Source organism: Abrus precatorius, unplaced genomic scaffold, assembly GCF_003935025.1.
Source record: "Abrus precatorius isolate BTA unplaced genomic scaffold, Abrus_2018 Scaffold9, whole genome shotgun sequence".
In the NCBI taxonomy this organism is placed as follows: Eukaryota; Viridiplantae; Streptophyta; class Magnoliopsida; order Fabales; family Fabaceae; genus Abrus; species Abrus precatorius.
This window is the reverse complement of record NW_020874439.1, coordinates 14877715-14898519: the sequence shown is the minus strand read 5'-3', so window position 1 is coordinate 14898519 and position 20805 is coordinate 14877715. Positions and strand designations below refer to the sequence as shown.

The window sequence follows — 20805 nt, the reverse complement described above, 5'->3', positions numbered from 1 at the left end:
TTTTAGCTGCACATTAGTATAATTCATCAAGTCTTTCATAATGAAATGAGAATGATGCATGTGATGCTAGCAAGATAGTAGTTTCACAGCATAGTTCATAGCAAATAGCAAGTAACTTAGATTTTCAGCCATGCATCACACCGTGCTCCTTCATGGTTTTTTAAGAGCAATTACCAAGGATGAATAGTGTTCAATTTCACATCATTCACATTTTTCCAGCACATTCACACAAGTAACTTTCATCAATTTCTAATACCATGGCAAGGTAAAATTGAGCCACTCATTTATTCTTGTCCAAGTCAATCATCCAAGTTTACAAGCAACAAATATCTATTCACACAAGCATAGCCCATCACGAGTTCAATCAAATCCAGCCAAGGTAAAACACTTACACTTTCATTTTAGCTTCCTTACACAAAACAAAGCATACAAGGTAAAATTCAGATTTGGACATGCTTTCAAAATGGTCAAAACTGAGATAGGTCAAGTGAAATTTGCTCATTACTTCATATAATTTCTTTTCATAACTTCCATAAATTTTTCCAAGTGTTTCAAAGCATCAAAGTGTGGAAATACTATCCATTTTTGCAAAACCCAAATCTGTCCAACACTAAAGTTTTTCTTTTCTTTTTTTAAAAAAAATTGAGACATGCAAAATAGAAGAAAACAACATGCAAGCACATAGTTTCATCATCCAAGTGCAGGACATTATTTCTTAGAAGGATTCATGCTTAGAAAGGTAAGACCGAGGCATTCACAAATATTGTTAGCACTTAAACACTTGACTTTCATGATCCAAAAAGGGTAAACTTGTTTCAAGAAGGAATTAAGGTTAGAGATTAGGAAATTTGAGACATGCAAGGTAAGAACTTAACATGCGACACCTTATCTTATCATCTAAGTGCAGGATTTTTTGGTTTGAAATGAAGATTAAGTTTAAAAGATGAAAAACTAAAACATACAAGGCATGAAATCAACATGCAAGTGGAGAGATTCATTAAGCAAGCTCACGGTTCCATGGTTCCAAAGGTAAATTATCATTTGAACAAGAAAATCAACAAGTCAATTGCAAACCGTGACATGCACAAGGATAAATCAACATGCAATCCTAAAAAACTCAAGCTTTTAAAGAGGTTACTTCATCCAAAGCAAAACCAAAAATTTGGAAGTAAGGAGAATGAAGTTCAAGAGGAAAATTTGACATGCAAAGAATAATTTCAACTTGTTCAAAGTCATTGAAGATAAAAACATAATCTTTTCAAGAGTTTATCATAAGTGCAGCCAAGGGAAAGAAAAGTAAGAACAAGTAAGTAAAAACTCCCCCTTGCCTTTGAGTTTGAAGCGTGAACTGAGGTAGAAAGGGGTGGAACTTATAGATCTTCAAAGGGCTTTTTTGGACCGAGAAAACAGCACCAAAAATCTTGAATCCTTCCACCAAGGCAAGCTCCTCCAAAGCGAAAATTTGAAGAAAAGATGGAGGAATATGGTGGAAAGGGTAAAAATTATACAAGAAAAGGTGGTCACGGTTTTCATATTGGAATAGTAGATTTTAGGGAAACTTGCAAGCAAAACATACACATTTTTAGCAAGAAAAATGCATGGAATGTTTATGGATTGCATGCACACGGTTTTGGGTGATACAAATCCCAAAATTTGCACAAAATTCCAAAGAGAAGATTTTGGACAGCATTTGCATGAAATTTAATTGGCCGGAAAGGAATGTGATATGACTAGGTTGACATGTGGACAAGACATTTGACATGGTGCTAATTTTAAGAAGTGCAATTAATTAAGGTAAACATGGTGTTGGCATTTTGGAAGAGAAGAAAAGAATGTTCTAAAATGATGATGTCTGCAAATCGGGAGATAAGAATTTCTTGCATGTAATTCTAGTGGCCGATACTAGATTTCCGAAGATTCGGGTAATTATAATGTTTGTAATTTAGGGGACAAGATCATTTTGCACGAAAATCTAGTGGCCGATACTAGATTTGAAAATCTCTAAAGTAATGATTACTAGATTTTGTGAGATTTCGCATAATGATTATGACGGCTAAGTAATCATTAAGAATCTAGTTCAATGATTACAAAATCTTACATTTTTGAGATATATTATTATGATTTTTCAATAATTTAAATAAGACAAAGTATGGCTTTTTGAACAAGATTCTCAGGAGTATTTTTAGGCAGTACAGCTAAAAATAATCAGGATAATTTTGGATGATATCGAAGTCAAGTGTATTGCATGTAGTTACTCTAAAATGCAAAACCTAGAGGTCAAGTTAATATTCCCCTCAGAGAATTAAAATAAAAATTTTAGCATCTAGCTAATTATTTCGATACTAGCAAACCATAAATAGTAACCAAACTAGATCTAAGAGTCACTAGCTTAGTTAACAAATTTTGGGATGTTACAAGTGAGGCAGCCTCAAAGGAGGATAAATCCCATCATTTTAGACATGGTGAAGAAGGAAGTTACCAAGTTATTGCAGGCTTGGATCATCTACCCTATCTCAGACAACACTTGGGTCAACTCAGTCTAAGTGGTTCCAAAGAAATTTGGACTCACTGTGCTGAGGATTGAGAAAGATGAATTAATACCCACCAGAGTTTCGAATAGTTGGAGAGTCTGTATCGATTACCGGAGACTAAACCAAGCAATCCGAAAGGATAATTTTTCATTGCCCTTCATTGACCAGATGCTAGAGAGGTTTGCTAGCAAGTCTCATTGCTGTTTCCTTGATAGTTTTTTCGGTTATTTTCAAATTTGCATAGCACCTGAAGACTAGGAAAAAACCACTTTTACATGTCTTTTTGGCACTTTTGCCTATAGAAGAATGCCTTTTGGCTTGTGCAATGCTCAAGGAACATTTCAAAGATGTATGTTAAACATTTTTTCTGACTTAGTGGAGCATTGTATACAAGTCTTTATGGATGATTTTACTGTGTATGACCTATCTTTTTCTGCATGCTTATTTAATTTAGAGAAAGTTTTGAAAAGATGCATCGACACTAATCTTTTGCTAAACTTTGAAAAATGCCATTTCATGGTAGAGTAAGGTGTAGTGTTTGGTCATATCATATTTGAAAAAGGCATTGAGGTAGATCCTGCAAAATTAGATGTTATTGCACAATTGCCTTACCTCTCTTGTGTCAGAGAGGTTAGTGCTTTTCTTGGCCATGGAGGGTTCTATAGGAGATTCATCAAAAACTTCTCCAAAATTGCCATTCCCCTTTCCAAGCTTTTGCAAAAGGAAGTTGAGTTCAATTTTGATGAAAAGTGCAAAGAAGCATTTAATATGCTTAAGGAAGCCCTGACCACCACGCCCATCATCCAACATCCAAATTGAACCAAGTCATTTGAATTGATGTGTGATGCATCCAATTTTGCAGTAGGAGTTGCCATGACACAACGGGTTGGTAAGTTTCCTCACATCATTTATTATGCTTCTAGAACCTTGGATCCAGCACAATGTAATTACACCATAACTGAAAAAGAATTGTTGGTCATACTCTTTGCATTAGATAAGTTTAGGCCATACCTTTTAGGGTCAAAAGTTATGATTTTTACTGATCATTTTGCCTTGAAGTATTTGTTGAAAAAGACAGATTCTAAGCCCAGGTTGATAAGATGGATACTTTTACTTCAAGAGTTTGATTTAGAGATCAAGGATAGAAGTGAAACTCAGAATCTAGTAGCAGACCACCTAAGCAGAATAGAGGAAGTTCTTGACCTTATTTCACTTTTGGATGATTTTCATGATGAACAACTCTTAGAGTTGTACGCTTCACAGTCACCCTAGTATACTAACATTGTTAACTTTCTTGTTGCAATGGCCTTTCTAGCAGATGCACCAAGAGATAAAAAGGAAAAGATAAGGAGTGATACTAAACATTACGTTTGGGATGACCCTTATTTATGGAAATTCTGTAATGACTAAGTCATTAGAAGTTGCATACCTGATGAAGAGATTCCATTCATACTACAGTTCTGTCATGCCTCAGCTGTAGAAGGTCATCAAGGACCCTGAAGGACAGTAAGAAAAGTGTTAGATACAGGACTATATTGGCCCTCAATTTTCAAAGACTCATGGCAAAAATATTCCATTTGTGAGAGATGCCAAAGAGCGGGAGGAGTAATTACTTGGAGAGAAGAGATGCCCCAACGACCTATCCTATATTGTGACCTCTTTGATGTCTGGGATATTGACTTTATGGTATATACTTCTTGCTATTGATTATGTCTCAAAATGGGTGGAAGCTAAGGTCACCAGGACTAATAATGCAAGGGTTGTTGCAAATTTTGTCCGTAGCAACTTGTTTTGCAGGTTTGGAATCTCTAGAGCGATCAGTAGTGACCAAGGGAGTCACTTCTGCAATAGGACAATGGAAGTCTTGTTGAAGAAATATGGAGTTGTATATAATGTTTCCACTGCCTATCACCCACAGACAAATGGGCAAGTTGAACTCTCTAACAGAGAAATATAATCAAGAAAATACTTGAAAGAGTAGTGTAGCCCCATAGAAAGGACTAGAGCCGAAGGCTTGATGATACCTTGTGGGCACACAAAACTGCATTTAAGATGCCCTTGAGATTGTCACCATATAGGGTGGTCTATGGAAAAGCTTGCCATTTGCCAGTTTAGGTGGAACACAAAGCATACTGGGCAGTGAAGACTTGTAATGTCCATTATGACTTAGCTAGGGAGCAGAGGAAGTTGCAATTGCAAGAGCTAGAGGATTTGCGTCTTGAGGCTTATGAGAACTCAAGAATTTATAGAGAAAAGACCAAGAGGTACCATGACAAGATGATCGCAAGAAAAGAATTCTACGTTGGTTAAAAGTCTTCTTGTTCAATTCTTGCCTCAAACTCATGCTCTGGAAGCTCAAATCAAGGTGGATTGGACCCTTCATAGTCACAAAGGTATTCCTTCATGGTGTAGTAGAAATCCAAAGTGACTCCACAAGCAAAAACTTTATGGTAAATGGGCATTGTTTGAAGCCATTCTTGCAAAATTCAGCCACTTTGGAGGAAGTTAAGAGATTGACTTGCACTCACCATGCACAAATCTCAACTACAGCCCTTGGCCTGAGTAATTCACTTCATACGTCAAGCTAGTGACGTTAAAGAAGTGCTGTGTGAGAGGCAACTCACAAATTCATAGGAATTTCTAGTTTCTTTTGCATTCAATAAAAGTCTTATGTTTGAGCTGTAATAATTACTGCATTCCTGCATAATTCTGCTGCTAAAGCTTTTCTTTCTGCACTATGCTTGTTAATTGACATGATTTTCTGTATATTCTCAAATTTTTACAGTGGGAAATTATAAATTTTGGACTGGATTCATGCATAAACCAAAGGAAGTTAAGTATTAAATACAACATTAAGCTAACCAATGAATGAATAAGTTTGTTCACAAACTGTCCAACTTCGACAATTTGAGATTGACAATAATGATAACCATAGTTTCCCATTTGAGATTGAAAATAATGATTTAATAAATCATTATTTTCAATCTCAAATGGGAAACTATGGTTTCAATCAATTTTAGATTTCAAATCATACCTACAAAGTTTAATCAATAACAATAATCATGCATTCATAATATTCTATAAGACAACATCAATTTCATTCATACACAGAGGAAATATACATTACGGGGGCAAAACAAACAACAATATCTTGTTCAATACATTAACTTATTTCAGTTCCCAGAACAACATATATAACAACATGTTCAATCCTTTCTATTTGTAAGGATCAATCTCCATTGTTTTTATTTCAAATTATATTTTCTGAAAAAATTTTAATATACTGTGATCAAATAAATGTTGTTTTTTTTTCCTATTTGGTTTTTACTACATTTGCAAATTATAACTTGCATTATATCATTCCAGTGTCCTAATTTCATGCTCTTTCTCATGCAGCAATGGTCAACTTTTACAAAATAAAAACTAATTTCATGTTCAAACAAACACAACAGCACTAACCTGCTAGAATGAACAAAGTTCCACTAATTTGAAGCAAGTATAGAGGACGGACCTTTGTAACTGTTCAATGTCAATAATACAAGTGTGTTTCAATGAACAGAGAGAATGAGAGAGTGCAAATGTCCAAACATTGCCAGAAAACCAAGAAACGATTATGAATATACCTAAAATTTGCGAATGCAATATCAACTGTGCTTGTTCTTCTGTAAAAATTTCTCACAAAATACTGAACATAGACAAATTTGAAGTATAAAGACTTGGCGGGGCGATAGGGATAACCAGATTAGGGCTTAGGGTTTAATTGAGAAATACAACATCTGAGAGCGGTTAAGAAATAACCACACTCTATTCCATATATTTCAGAGCGGTTATTTAACAACTGCTCTGCAAAATACAATTAACCGCTCTCAGAAGTACATCTTTGAGAGCAGTTCCACACAAACCACTCTTAGAAGTATATATTAGAGAGCGATTGCACATGAACTGCTCTAAGAAGTTAAATTTGGAGAGCGGTTAGGGCAGAACTGCTCTCTTAATGGTTTACACAAAGCAATTTTTACTAACCGCTTTCTAAGTTGGCACTCCAAAAGCCAATTTCTGGTATAGTGATTATTGCTCAGGAGTTGAAAGTTTATGTTGTGCATTCAGGAGACAAGGTTCATGGTGTTCAACTAACTCTTGATGAAGAAGAATATGAAGAAAGCAATAATGATGTTATAAAGAAGGAAGATATGGTGTGGGAAAGGGAACGTGATGTTGATGTTAAAGAGAAAAAGATAATTACGTGGAAAGAGCAACAAGAAGAGGATTTTGATAGAGAGAGCATGCATGGAAAAACTTTTAGTGATAGTGAAGATGTTGAAGATGATGGGTGCTGGTTACACTACTTAAGAGAAGACTTACCAAGTAAAGATTTTGTGCAAATGATTGAAGTTGCTAAAGATATAGATTTTGTTTACAATAGTGAAGAATTTTACAGTGGGATTGAAGGAAGTAATAATGAGAGTTGCACAATTCAATTTAGAGTTTCTCTATTAGCATATTATTTTGGCTATTTAGTTCTTTATAAATTGCATCTATTCTACACGTTGGCTATTTAGTTGTTTACATGTTGCATCTACTCTACACGTTAACAATTTTTGCAAATGACGTTAAGATTGAAAGTAACGGCAGAAACTAAATTAAGATTTAAGTTTTGTACGGGAAATTATTTATAATTTTTTAATATATAGAGATTAAATTACAAATTCATAAGTACAGGGACAAAAAAAGCATTTTAACCTTTTTTTTTTATAAAATTAATGACAATAAAAAAAATGATAAGCTTATAATTAAAAGAATTTTTTTTAATATAACAATCTTACTTTTCCTGCTTTAATTTAAAAAAGGTGATTACTTTGATATTTATAAATTTGAAAATATATTTTACAAATTAATAGTTATAATTCGATCTTTTAATACTTTAAAAATTAAATATTTATATATTTTTTAAACTGGTTATTAATTTCTGCTATTTATTATACATATTTTAAAATAAAATTAACAATAATAATTATTTTATGTACTATATCTTCTTAATTTATAAGATACTGTAAAAATTATTATATATATATATAAATTAAAATATTAATATATTTGTCTTTAATTATTATGATATTTTTGTCTTGTATTATTTTTAATTAAAAAAAATACAAAAAGGGACCTAAAACAAGGCTGATAATTTGGTTAGATGAGGGATTGCAAGAGGAAGAAAGTAATAGACTTAATTACGTTATTTATTATTTTAATAAATAAAGATTTTAGTCATACATTTATATGGAGTAAACATATTTTTTTTCTGTATTTTTTTTTCTATTTTGATCTTTATTCTTTTAAAATTTTGCTTTTGGTGCATATAATTTTATAGAATTAAGTTTTAGTCGTTATAAATTTATTTTATTTATGAACTTTGCAGGATACATATTTTGATATGTTGCTGTTAGTAGGGACCGAAATCACAAAAATTTAGAAGTTTAAAATCATAAACAAAACATAGAAATAAAAGATATATTATAATCAATTCATATGGTACTACCCTTACAATGTTATACACCAATAGTGATAAAATTATAATATATGACATCTATATACTCAATTTGAGTATTTATTTTTAAATTAAAATATTTTTATAAGACAAATGTAAATATTACTCTCAAATTTAAGTCTTGAAAGCATAGCTATATTTAATATTAAAAAATATATAAAATTTTGTTACTCATAATAATCTTATTCAATTTTAATAGAATAATTTTTAAAGATATATACCATTTTAAATAAATAAATAAAATATCAAGATCTAAATTATTAATTGAACTGGGACAAATCTAATGTATCCTAGCTGAAAAAGATTATGTGCACCGTAGGGGGCGCACCGTAGGGGGCGCACCGTAGGGGGCGCAACGCAAATGCAAAGCACAGAAGTGAAGTGGAAGCGAAACTCGATGACTCTAGTTTCTTTTCGAATTGGCCCATTTGTGAGAATGAGACTTAACTTCAACATTACTGCTTATCGACACATAGGTAGTAGTACTATTGAGTCAGTTCAATTCTGTCATCTGTGTTCAACACTTCTTAATAGTTTCAATACTATCATATTGTGCATTATTGCGTGCTGGTAATTTTTACACATTTGCTAGTTAATGAAATTTTTTAAACCCCAAACAGGTTGTGATATTTCCTTCCGTTTTACCTTTCAACGTGTTTATTGTAAGTTAAACTCTGCCTATGATCTCGTAGCTGGTCCCAAACCCAAGTAAGAGAGGAGGATCATGTTAGCATAAAACTTGTCAAAACTCAGACACGGATCAATCAAGATAGTAGCTATTAGAAATATTAGAATTGTCAAGTGCCACATCAGATCACGTGACAATAGTGTCCACCTTGACAACTTGCAAGGTCCCACATCAATTAAGATACTGAAGCTGCTGTAAATAACAGAATCCGTTTTATGCTCTTTTGTTTTGACCTTGAGTCTGTTAGCTTCTCAATTCTCTCCTCTTTGTAATTCTCAGCTATATAACTAGAGAGCTTTCCTTTGTAATTCATTCAGAATCAATACATGTGTTATTTTTCTTTCAATTCTTTTACTCATATGGTATCAAGAGCTCTTCGATTTTAAGAGCTTCGTGAAGTATTGCAACCATGGCAAGAGGTGGTGGTTCTCATAATACTCCTTCTCCTCTTCTCTTAGATCTAGCACTCAATCCTCTCAGCGTCTTCTACATTCACCCAGGTGAAAGTCCAGTTACTCCTCTAGTTTTTCCTTTGCTCAACCTTAAGAATTACCATAGCTGGGCTCGAGCTATGAAAAGATCATTAATATCAAAGAATAAGTTCAAGTTTGTGAATGGTTCTCTCCCAATACCATCAACCTTTGATCCCAGTTTTGATGCTTAGGAACGATGCAATAATTTAGTGCTGTCTTGGATCTTTAGTTCGGTGGAAACAACAATTGCTCCAGGGATTGTTTATTTAGAAGTTGCTGCAGTAGCTTGGAAACTTTTGAACGACAGATTTTCACAAGTTGTTCGTGTAAGAATCTTTGATTTACAACAAGAGATTTCTAATCTCAAACAAGGTACAAATTTGATGACTCATTTCTTTACTGAACTCACAACTCTGTGGGAAGAACTGGAAAATTTCAGGCCATTTCCAGATTATTCTTGCTCTATCAGCTGTGTTTGTGTGACTAGACATTTAGGAAAAGATTATAGAGCAGAAGATCTCATTATGAAGTTTTTAAGTGGCTTAAATGATGATTATGAAGTAGTTACCACACAGATCTTGATGATGGATCCGTTTCCTGATGTTAACAAAGTTTTTAATCTGGTTGTTCAACATGAAAGGAGAATTATTTCTTCCTCTTCCTCACTTGATGCTTCCACTGTAATAGAAGATTCACAGGTTTTTGTCAATGCAACTGAAGGTCTTAAATCCTTTGGTAGAGGCAAAGGAGGCTACCATAACACCTTTGGTAGAGGCACAAATAACTTTGGAAGAGGCAACCCCAAGGTCTGCAGTTATTGTGGTAGAAATGGTCATATTGTGGATATTTGCTACAAAAAGCATGGGTATCCATCTAGATTTAAGTGGGAAGAATACTATCTCAGCTAACAATGCTATTGGTGAGCAATTTGAAACTTGTGAAGATGATAAACTCACAGTCACTACTGGAAGTGAGGCTCCACACCAGGTTTCTTTGACTTCGGAGCACTTCAAAGCCATGTCATTGATCCAACCTTCTGGTTTGACTAGCAATTCTCCTGGACAAGTTGCTGCAGTTTCCACTAGCACAACTCATCTCAATCTTGAAAGTTCCATTTACACAGGTATTTGTTACACTTTAACCATTAATCACTCCACAAAAAATTCATGGATTCTAGACTCAGGAGCAATAGATGATATATGTTCAGATAAGTTCATCTTCTCTTCATTACAACCTCTCAGCAAAAATTCTATCACTGTTAAGTTGCCAAATGGGAATCTCACTTTTGCCACTCATATAGGAATTGTTCAGATAAACAACACACTAACTCTTCCAAATGTTTTATATTTGCTGAATTTTTCAATCAACTTAGTATCTGTTTCTAAACTACTTGCTTCCCTCAATTGTGTTTTGACTTTTTCAAAAACCACTTGTGCCATCCAGGAACTGAATACCTTGAAGACGATTGGTTCAACTAAGCTAATAGATGGATTGTACTACTTGCATACAAATGATTGTTTCCTCCCAGCAAAACAACATCAAGCTCACAATTTTACAACCAGTCTTTACTTTTTTCCTGACACAACTATTTGGCATTTTAGGCTAGGACATTTGTCTTCCTCTAGAATGGATTTGCTTATTGGTTTGTATCTACAGTTACTTCCTTTTAATAAGAAACACATTTGTGATGTTTGCTACTATGCTAAACAAAAGAAATTGCCATTTTCCACCAGCACTCATAATGCTTCAAAGCCTTTTGAATTAATTCACATGAATATTTGGGGCCATATAAAACTGCTACCATTGGAAAACATAGATACTTCTTGACTATTTTGGATGATTACAGTAGATTTCTGTGGATTATTTTTCTCCAACAAAAATATGAAGTTGGCTCACATATTAAAAATTTTGTCAAAATGATAGAAAATCATTTTAGTGTAACCATCAAAACCATAAGGACAAATAAAGGCCCAGAATTCTCTTTACATTCTTTTTACCAAGATAAGGACATTTTACATCAAAAGTCATGTGTTGAAACCCCTCAGCAAAATAGTAGGGTAGAAAGAAGACACCAACATATTTTGAATGTTGCTAGGGCACTTCTTTTTCAATCTTATTTACCTAAAACATTTTGGGGCTTAGCAGCTACTCATGCAGTACATTTAATTAACAGAATTCATACCCCTTTTCTCAAAGGCAATTCTCCTTATGCTTTACTATATCAGGTACAACCAAACTTGTCACATTTAAAGGTTTTTGGGTACTTATGCTATATTTCTACTCTTGGCAATCATAGATCCAAGTTTGACCTGCAAAATCACAAGTCAATATTTGTTGGTTTTAAGTCAGGCACTAAGGGGTATTTAGTTTATGATTTGCATACAAATCAATTGGTACTTTCCAGAAATGTTGTTTTTGAATAATACATTTTTCCTTGGTCTACATTTACCAAATCAATTGTGCTGCTATCCACACCTATGTGTATTTCATATCCCACTTCACTTGCACCTCCTTCTTCACTTCCTTCTCCTTTACCTCTTTTCCATCATACCTCACCATCACCTTCCCCACCCCCTTTGTAAAGAAAATCTGTCAGACATAAAGAGACCTATTTATTTGCAAGATTACCATTGCAATTTATCTATTTCTCAGCAGAACCAATCAAGTATTTGTTTTTCTCTTTCTTCTTTTGTTTCATTTGCCAATCTATCTCCTTCACATGCTTCCTACAGCTTTCTCCTTAGCCAAGAACAGAAACCAACTACATACAATGAAGCTAGTCAACTTGAATGTTAGAGAAAGGCCATGGATGCAGAGATTAATGCTCTTGAACTCAATGGAACTTGGTCCCTTGTTGACCTTCCTATTGGTGTCATTCCAATAGGTAGCAAATGGGTTTACAAGATTAAAAGGAGGGCAGACGGTACTATTGAAAGGTACAAAGCTCGGTTGGTAGCCAAAGGCTATAACCAAATTGAAGGTTTGAACTTTCTTGATACATTTTCTCCTATTGCTAAGATCACCACAATCAGAACAATACTTGCTTTAGCTGCTCATTATAATTGGAATTTACATCAATTAGATATTAATAATACCTTCTTGCATGGTGATCTAAAGGACGACATTTATATGTGTATTCCCCAAGGCATGTTTGTCTCTTCTCATTCCAAGGTTTGCAAGCTTTCTAAATCCTTGTATGGCCTTAAACAGACTAGCAGGCAGTGGTATGACAAGTTGTCACATTTTCTCATTGATATTGGTTATCACCAAGCTTCTGCTGATCACTCATTATTTTTGAGATTTACTAGTACCCTTTTAGTAGTTTACTCATTTATGTGGATGATGTGCTTTTATTTGGGGATAGTCTCACAGAATTTGCCTCTATCGAAGCAAGACTACATGGTGCATTTGGAATCAAGGATTTGGGAGTACTCAAGTATTTTCTGGGCTTGGAAGTGGCACAATCCTCACTTGGTATTTCCCTTTGTTAGAGAAAGTATTGTATTGATTTGCTAGAAGATAGTTTTCATGCAGATTGCAAACCAGCCTCCACTCCAATTGATCCTGCTCTCAAACTCCATCAAGACTTTGGTCCAAGCTTTCATGATGTTTCTTCTTATAGAAGGTTGGTTGGGAGGCTATTATATCTTACTTCAACAAGGCCTGATATCAGTTTTGCTACGCAACAAGTGAGTTAATTTATGAGCTCACCCACTATCTCACATCATAAGGCTGCTCTCCGTATACTAAGATACCTCAAAAAGAACCCTAGTCTTGGGTTGTTCTTCCCACGAAAGTCCAGTCTTCAGTTGCAAGGATATTCTGATGCAGACTGGGGAGGGTGCATAGATTCCAAGAGATCTATTTCTGGTCACTGTTTCTTTCTTGGGGATTCACTCATTTCCTGGCATGCAAAGAAGCAACTCACAGTTGCTAGATCCTCAGCAGAGGCAGAGTACAAGGCTCTAGCTTCTGCAACTTGCGAACTTCAATGGTTGCATTTTCTTCTTCAGGACCTTCAGATCAAATGTTCAAAAACTCCAGTGTTGTTCTGTGACAATCAAAGTACAATCCACATTGCAAACAATCTAGTGTTTCATGAGAGAACAAAATACCTCAAGATTGATTGTCATATTATCCGTGAGAAAGTGCAATTTGGGCTTATGAGACTCTGCCCATTTCTTCCAACAATCAGGTGGCTGACTTCTTCCCCAAAGCCTTACTACCCAAAAATTTCAACGCATTACTTTGCAAGTTGGAGTATTGGACATCTTCCATCCTCCATCTTGAGGGAGACTATTAGAAATGTTAGAATTGCCAAGTGCCACATCAGATCAGGTGACAATAGTGTGCACCTTGACAACTTGCAAGGTCCCACATCATTTAAGATGGCTGTTGTAAATAACAGAATCCATCTTACGCTTTTTTGTTTTGACCTTGAGTCTGTTAGCTTCTCAATTCTCTCTCTTTGTAATTCTCAGCTATATTACTAGATAGCTTTCCTTTGTAATTCATTCAGAATCAATACATGCATTATTTTTCTTTCAATTCTTTTACTCATAGTAGCTAAATAGTATTGTATGATCCGTGTAACTATTAACTAATCTTTGCGAGATAAAGTTTTGTTGTTTTTGTTGTTTTATAAGCTAGTATTTTTTCGTGTAAATCAGCTGGCTCTAGGGAAGAGCACCAATTTGACAAGATAATTATGCAAACTGAAAGAGAAGGATATTTTCAATATTGCTAGCTATAAGATGTCACCCATAAAACGCAACTAAGGGTTACACCAGCAACAACACAAAATGTACATCTTCAAAGTTCAAATTAATGCACCTAACATAAAGAAAAAAAAAGTGTATTCTAAGCTGAGATTCATAGTGACTAACATTCTCCTGGACTTCTGTTTCAAATCCCTTTATTTATTTGCTCAAAATTACCTAAAAGTTGTATGTGCAGCTTCCATCGTCACTTCTGGCAGTTGGATCATAGTTTTCAGCAGTAGGATCAGTGCAACCTTCAGGGACAGGAATATGAACTTGCTGAGCCCCTTGTCCTGCATCAATAAGAAATAATTATTAGTATCCTAAATTATCATTCCACCATAGTCCTAAAGCCATGGGCAATTTTCACATCAAGAGCATTAAGAACAAAGGTTTAACCATAGAAATTTCCAGTCTTGATGGCATCTTCATTTGCCTCTCCAAGAGCTGCCTCGTTCAGGTATTTATCAGCCAATTGAACCCTCTTAACATTCTCTTGCTCTTGAACAAGCATGTTTCCATACTGAAGGAGCTTATCCAGACTCATCTTGGGTTGCTCAAAAGTTGGAGGTCCTTCCTTTGAATTCACAAGCTTTTTCCCAACATTCTCCACCCCCACACCAGCAATCCACTTCCTTACTTCATCATCATACACTCTGGCCCTCAAGGCACCAAAGAAGTCTACACACAGATGTATCAAACATTTGATTATTCACAATTCAACCATACAATCTGATAACAATGTCTCAAACTTCAAAGGCTAATGAAGTTAATGAATTAGCAATAGAAATTTGGCTAAAATATGTTTTTGGTAAGTATGACGTTTTACGAAATTAGTCCCTATTTAAACTTTTGTTTGAAATAGCTTAGGGAGAGCTCACAAATATACCCTAGAGCTCTCATAAACTCTATCAACTTATTTCAATAAGTTATTCTGTATAACACCAAAATAAACTTCTTTTAGCTTATTCCAAGAAGTTTTATGGTCAAACATATGATATAAACTGTTGTGTGATAAAAGTTTATTAAATAAGGGTATAATTAAGTTGTGTTTTGAAACAGATCCAAAAACCATTTGTTTTCGGTCCTTAGTGAGAGACTTAAAATACACAGGTTTTGTCAAATGTAGGGACTAAAATCTAATAAAACTAGAATAAGAACTAAAACAAAAACGTCACATTCTCGTGGATCAAAAACATATTTAAGCTTATATAAATTTAAGCTTGAAACTTGAATTGAGGTATGGCTTACCAATAGATTGTCCAGGGAAGGTGTCAACAAGCTTGACAATGTCCTCCTTTGGAATACCATCTGTTCTGAAAATACCTTGGCAGACACCAATCCTGTCGTCCCGAGTTGGTGCCCAATAGAACTTTTCCATACGTCCATCACGAATGAGTGGAGCATACAATGTTGAGAAGTCATTACCAGTGACTATGATGGGGACACGAGGATTCTCCTCCTTATTGTACATACCAGGAAGTTGGACATTGGTTGGGTTATCAGCAATGTTCATAAGGGTTGCATTCACCATCTGGTTATTGACTGTGTATTGAGTGGTTCCACCAAGCCTACCAGCTCCTGCATCAAGATCATTTATGAAGAGACAACACATCTTTCCTTTTCTGATGATGTCTGCCGCCTCACGGTACCTTTGCCTAATCAACTTTGCAGGCTCACCAGCATTTCCACTTTCCAATTCTCCAGCACTCATCATTATGGGGCTGAATTTGAAGGCAACCAAAGAGTTAGTGCATTTTTTAATTGTAATTTGAATACACCAAAACCATAGTATGGAGAATGTACACTGACTTTCATCCACACATAACATGTTTAGCAAAATTATGGATGAACAGAACTAGAAAAAAATTGCCTTTTCATTAGGCCAAATCATCTTATTGCAAACCATAAACCAAATATCTAGGATGCGCCTAACTCTAAACCAACATCAGCATTTTTGTTTCCTGTTCAATTAAACTTACTGGGCTGAAAATATATAGTGGAGTGGAATTAAACTTACTTGATTCCCATTTTGGCAAACACAAGCTCACATTGAAACGATTTCCCCTGACCTTTGCCTCCCCAAATGCCCAAAATAAGAGGAACCTTAATATTTGGCAAGTTCAAAAAGTTCTTGGTGATGTGAACAACAATCTTGTCCATAAATGCTGGAGCAATATAGAAGCCATCCATAGTGTTATCCAAGTTGCACCTGAAAATAAGCCCCCATTAGCATTCAACTACTTCGCTAAACAAAAACACCAAAACTTAAGATTCAAATTATATGCAAACTAAATTAAGTTAAAAAAACCAACTTACTGGCGAAGACCAGCACTGATATAATCATAGGAATTCATGATAGCATAGTGAGTCCCAGTATCCATGGAAGCTTGGAAGAGAGTGTCCACCATTCCCTTCCCTCTGGTGATATCTTGCTGATCATCTGAAGTGTCATAGGCAAGTCCACCCCATCTATCCTTTGAGGTCTGCTTCTCCTCATCATATTCAATCTGTGCAGCAACCTTGAAATTCCCACACAAACTCCTCTGTTTGGAACTCACAGAACTTCCTTTCTTCAAACTGGTTCCAAAGAATACTGAGCTTATCACTCCATTGCTAGAGCCATTTAATTTCAACTGCACCAAATATAGTCCCTCTTTAGCCCCCAATGACCCTTTGTACCAACTTGCATTGCAAAATTTATGCTCTAGACAAATTGGAACAGACCCAGATAGGAAAAACAAAATAACCAAAATTCAGAAGTACCCCATGATTATATATAGTACTAACTAATAAGTTTACAATTTACTTCTACTCATACAAATGGATACATACGAGTGTATCATTGTGTTTATGTAGGCCTGCCCGTCTAGAATGAACTTAAGAGAAACATTTAAAACATGAATTATAATCATAAGTGAAACAAAACATGTCACATGTTCTATGTAACGATGAGACCAAGGTTTGAACAGTTTAACATGACATAACAAGGGCGGGAAAAACATAGTACCGGTGGCATGTTAACTGCTCCAACGGTTGGCACTGAAGTTGCCATTGTAATTGGAAACCAAAATAAGTTCTGGAGGAATGTAGAAAACAATGTGAAACTGAGTTTTAAGTGTTTGGATTTGAGGGAAAGAGAGATGTGAGAGGAAGACTTTATAGTGTGATGGGGTAGATGAAATTGAGTGACTCAAAAGTAATAAGGAGAATGAGAAAAAACCTGTGGATTGGCTTAAGAATTTATCAACAGCCACACAAATGGTATTGGTTGTATTATAGTATTTATTAATACGTGGCTTTTGGTGAGATGGACCTTGGTTTTATAGGACTTTCCTTACAAACAAAATGTGGAGGCTTCTCGGAACTGCGCTAATTTGAGGTTTGAGTTCAACCTTCTCTCTCTGCCACTCATATTTGTTAATTTTATTTCTACAAAATTGAGAAATCAAAACAGTTCCGTATGGAGGTAAATAGGCTTGTGTCACTTCAGAAAAAAGAATGTTTTGTTTTGTTTTGTTTTTAACTAAAAGTTGGTCGAAAAATATTAAATTTTTCAGTCGAAAAACATTTTAAAAATTGCTTTACTACTTTTTAGAAGTTAAAAAATAATAGGCATTTTAGAAAAAAAAATAAAATAAAATTATCGGGAGACTCTAAAATTGTCTAGAAGCAAAAACGTGCAGACATATATTTGCAAAATGTTTGATATTGAACCCAAACAGCTTTATAATTCGTGAAAAGCAAACGTTGTATTTTGTTTATTTATATTTATAAAAAGTACTTTTATTTTGAAAATTAGTTATAATTTTAATTTCTTAAAATTTATTCAAAACCGCATCTCAAAATAATTAAAAGTATAATTTTTGAATAAAAAACTTAAAAAATATTTTATTTTCTTATACTATATTTTTAGCACATAATTGTTAAATAAATGAACTAACCAATCAAATTAAGAGTCCTCTGCGTCACTGTTACAAAAATATCTATATCTAGAAACTTCATCTGTGATAGCTAAAAGGTTTAAAAACTTTTATTTATTGAAATGAATAAAAGTAATTTATTTATTTATTCTGGCTGTGGGTGAAGCTATTACTAGCTGATAAGATAGAGCAATTGAGAGCTCAAGTTTTTGTCCAATTTGGTTGGAGTGCACGTTTCAAATCTTTTTATTTCTTTTTTTGGCCCATAAAAGCTTCTGTCGTTGAGTCACTGCAACTTTTCTATTTCTTTAGTTTCCGTTTGAGATTCAGAATAACTTAGTTGCTCCTGCGTTTGTAAGATTTTATCCATTCGTGGGTCTTGTTTTTCTCTGTCTTTAACTGGAATGCGAAAGAAATACATGATTAATTGTTGATTAAAATTTATTAAAAAATTTTAAAATATAAAATTATGAGTTAGAAAAAGTAAAAGTTATGTAATTTTTATAATTTTTAATAAATTTTAGTTAATAATTAAAAGTGTATTTAAAAGAATATATATTTATCTCTTAACAAAAATAACTAGAATATTCGTAATAATGATGAGAATTTTTATTTATTTACTTTTTTTAATCATATCACTTTCTTTTTCTTGTATAAATACTATTGTGAAGTTTAATTTTTAAAGAGTTGTTCAATAAATTTTAAAATTAAATTTCTAAAAATTTATATATACTAAAAAAAATAAAAAAATGTAAGAAAAGAAAGGAAAAAAAAATCTTTGAGTAATAAATTTAAAGTTGATAAAATTAACAACTTACCTAAATAAGATAATAATAAATTATTTTTTTATTTCTCATCTAGTTTAATCCAGATATGACCTAAGTTATGCACATGAATTTAGTGGATAAGTCTATCACTAAATTTTTTTTGCATACACAAGAACTTAAACTTGAGATCTTGTTTAAACGATACTGAATTGTTTGTCACTCAGATTAATTTCTGTTGGTAGATAATAACAAATTTTAAGTATAGTTTTCAAATATCTTTTAATTAAGATTAAACAATTTTCTTATAATTTGAGAAATATTAAATGAAAATCTTAATTTGTGATAAAAATTTAATTTTAATTTAAAAATGACAACAAAAATACTTTAAATTAATTTGTACCTAAATTTTGTCAATAAGGTAATGTGTCTAGATGCCTGATACATACGCTTAAAAACACAAATAATTTTGGATTGGATATTTAATTTAGTAATTGTCCCCCTTTAATACCGCATTTAAGGTATAAACATTGGGAAAATACTTTCTAAGGTGACATAATAGATTAAGCTAAGATTTTGTATTCATGGATACACATAATTTTTACATAACTTTCTCACGTGAAATGTTAATATAAAATAATCCATTTTTTTAAAAAAAATTAACTTTTTTAAAGTGACCAAATTTATAAAATAAAAAACCAAAATAAAATTGTATTAATTTATCTAATTCTTTTATGTGTTACTAGTATAATGAAATAAAAAAATTGTTAGAAATACAAATATTTTTAAAAATTAAAAAAATGTATTTTATTATAACATAAATTTAATGAAACAAGTAATAAGAAAACATAATTATAATGATAAAATTATTTATTTAAAAATTAATATATAAAATGATTTAAAGAAAGTGGGAGCATAATGCTCCGACCATTATTATTTACAATATATAGTTAAAATTTTATATTTATTTATTAATTTTAAATAATTGAATAAGACTTGTTTACATAAAAGCTTGTAGTATGACATATATTTTCTCCCTAACTAAAATTTGTAGAATTTGTGTGTTCCTTGTATTTTCATATTTCATAATTGAATTTTTATTGCTTTAAGTAATTTAATTTACCAGTTTTTACTTTTATTCGTTCAACTACCTTTGTGTTTGCTCAAACATTAGTGTTAATTTGTAAATTAATACTTAACAAAATAAATTCTTGAGGACCGTAACTTTTTATACTACAAGATGGTACAATTATCAATAATGCATTACAAACCTTACCAACATGCATGCATTTTAGCCTCAATGCCAGAAGTCAATATCACCAAAAGTCAGCTCTTTAGAACAGTCAAACTAAAGGGTTATTGTAATAAGTAGAAAAAGGAGTTTTATTAGCAAAATTAATAGTTGGTTAATGTAGTTGTGGGGTGCTTGTTATTTGCTTAAGTCATAAGCAATTAGAAAATTGGCAGGGAATTGGTTATAGTCATTAGAAACAAAGGTTATATATACACCCTTCTGTATTCAATTGAGTTTTTCATACAATGAAATAAAGTTTTCAGTTTCCTCTTCAGTATTACATTGAGAGTGAGTGAGGGTTTGATCTCAAATTCATATTCAGATCTTACAATTGGTATCACTTGTGTCTAGGGACGATGGTGACAAATAAAGAATTAAAGACCCGTATGGACTCTTTTAAAACAAGTTCGCTGATACACAAAGAATCAACAAAACAGACATTGGCATCATTGCAGAAATAGATTGAAAGTCTCATTTCATCTATTACTGCATTGAATTTCGGCAAGAAGATCACCTTAGAAGAAGATTCCGCAAGCGAAGTGGCAGGTTCGATACAATCTGTCATCAATTGTGCACAAATTCAATTTCCCTCTTTTAACGGTAGCAATTTTCGTGAATGGCACGCCAAATCAGAATAGTTCTTCGAATTGGAGAACATGCCGGAGGACCAACATGGAAGACTGTCGCTGTTGTCTATGGACAATAAATCCTTTGCATGGCAATGTTACTATATGCAAAACCCCAATTTCAAAGACAAGACGTGGCAACAGATTCTTCAAGACGTAGGGTACAAATTTGATGATAACACTTTTGATGATCCAGTTGTAAAA

General features: G+C 33.4%; 1 protein-coding gene across 6 annotated transcripts in view; it reads right to left on the bottom strand.

The window, feature by feature from the left end:
* The window catches only part of LOC113850545 (ribulose bisphosphate carboxylase/oxygenase activase 2, chloroplastic-like), a 44867-nt gene extending 27576 nt beyond the window's left edge, over window positions 1–17291 (bottom strand). Inside the window, exons 1-7 of one of the 6 annotated variants that reach the window (XR_003502206.1) lie at window positions 17005–17217; window positions 16314–16574; window positions 16015–16206; window positions 15246–15718; window positions 14394–14675; window positions 14172–14287; window positions 5991–6050 (exon numbers count right to left, since the gene is read on the bottom strand). Coding sequence is in view for 4 of the 6 variants with exons in the window: in XM_027481112.1 (XP_027336913.1) it covers window positions 14172–14287; window positions 14394–14675; window positions 15246–15718; window positions 16015–16206; window positions 16314–16630; window positions 17005–17049 (1425 nt within the window). In the remaining 2 variants the exon portion in view is untranslated. Of the gene's footprint in view, window positions 1–5990; window positions 6051–11931; window positions 14288–14393; window positions 14676–15245; window positions 15719–16014; window positions 16207–16313; window positions 16631–17004 lie in introns of those variants that run through there. The other 5 variants (XR_003502205.1, XM_027481115.1, XM_027481113.1 and 2 more) reach the window with 5 other exon arrangements.
* Window positions 17292–20805: the final 3514 nt, after the last annotated feature.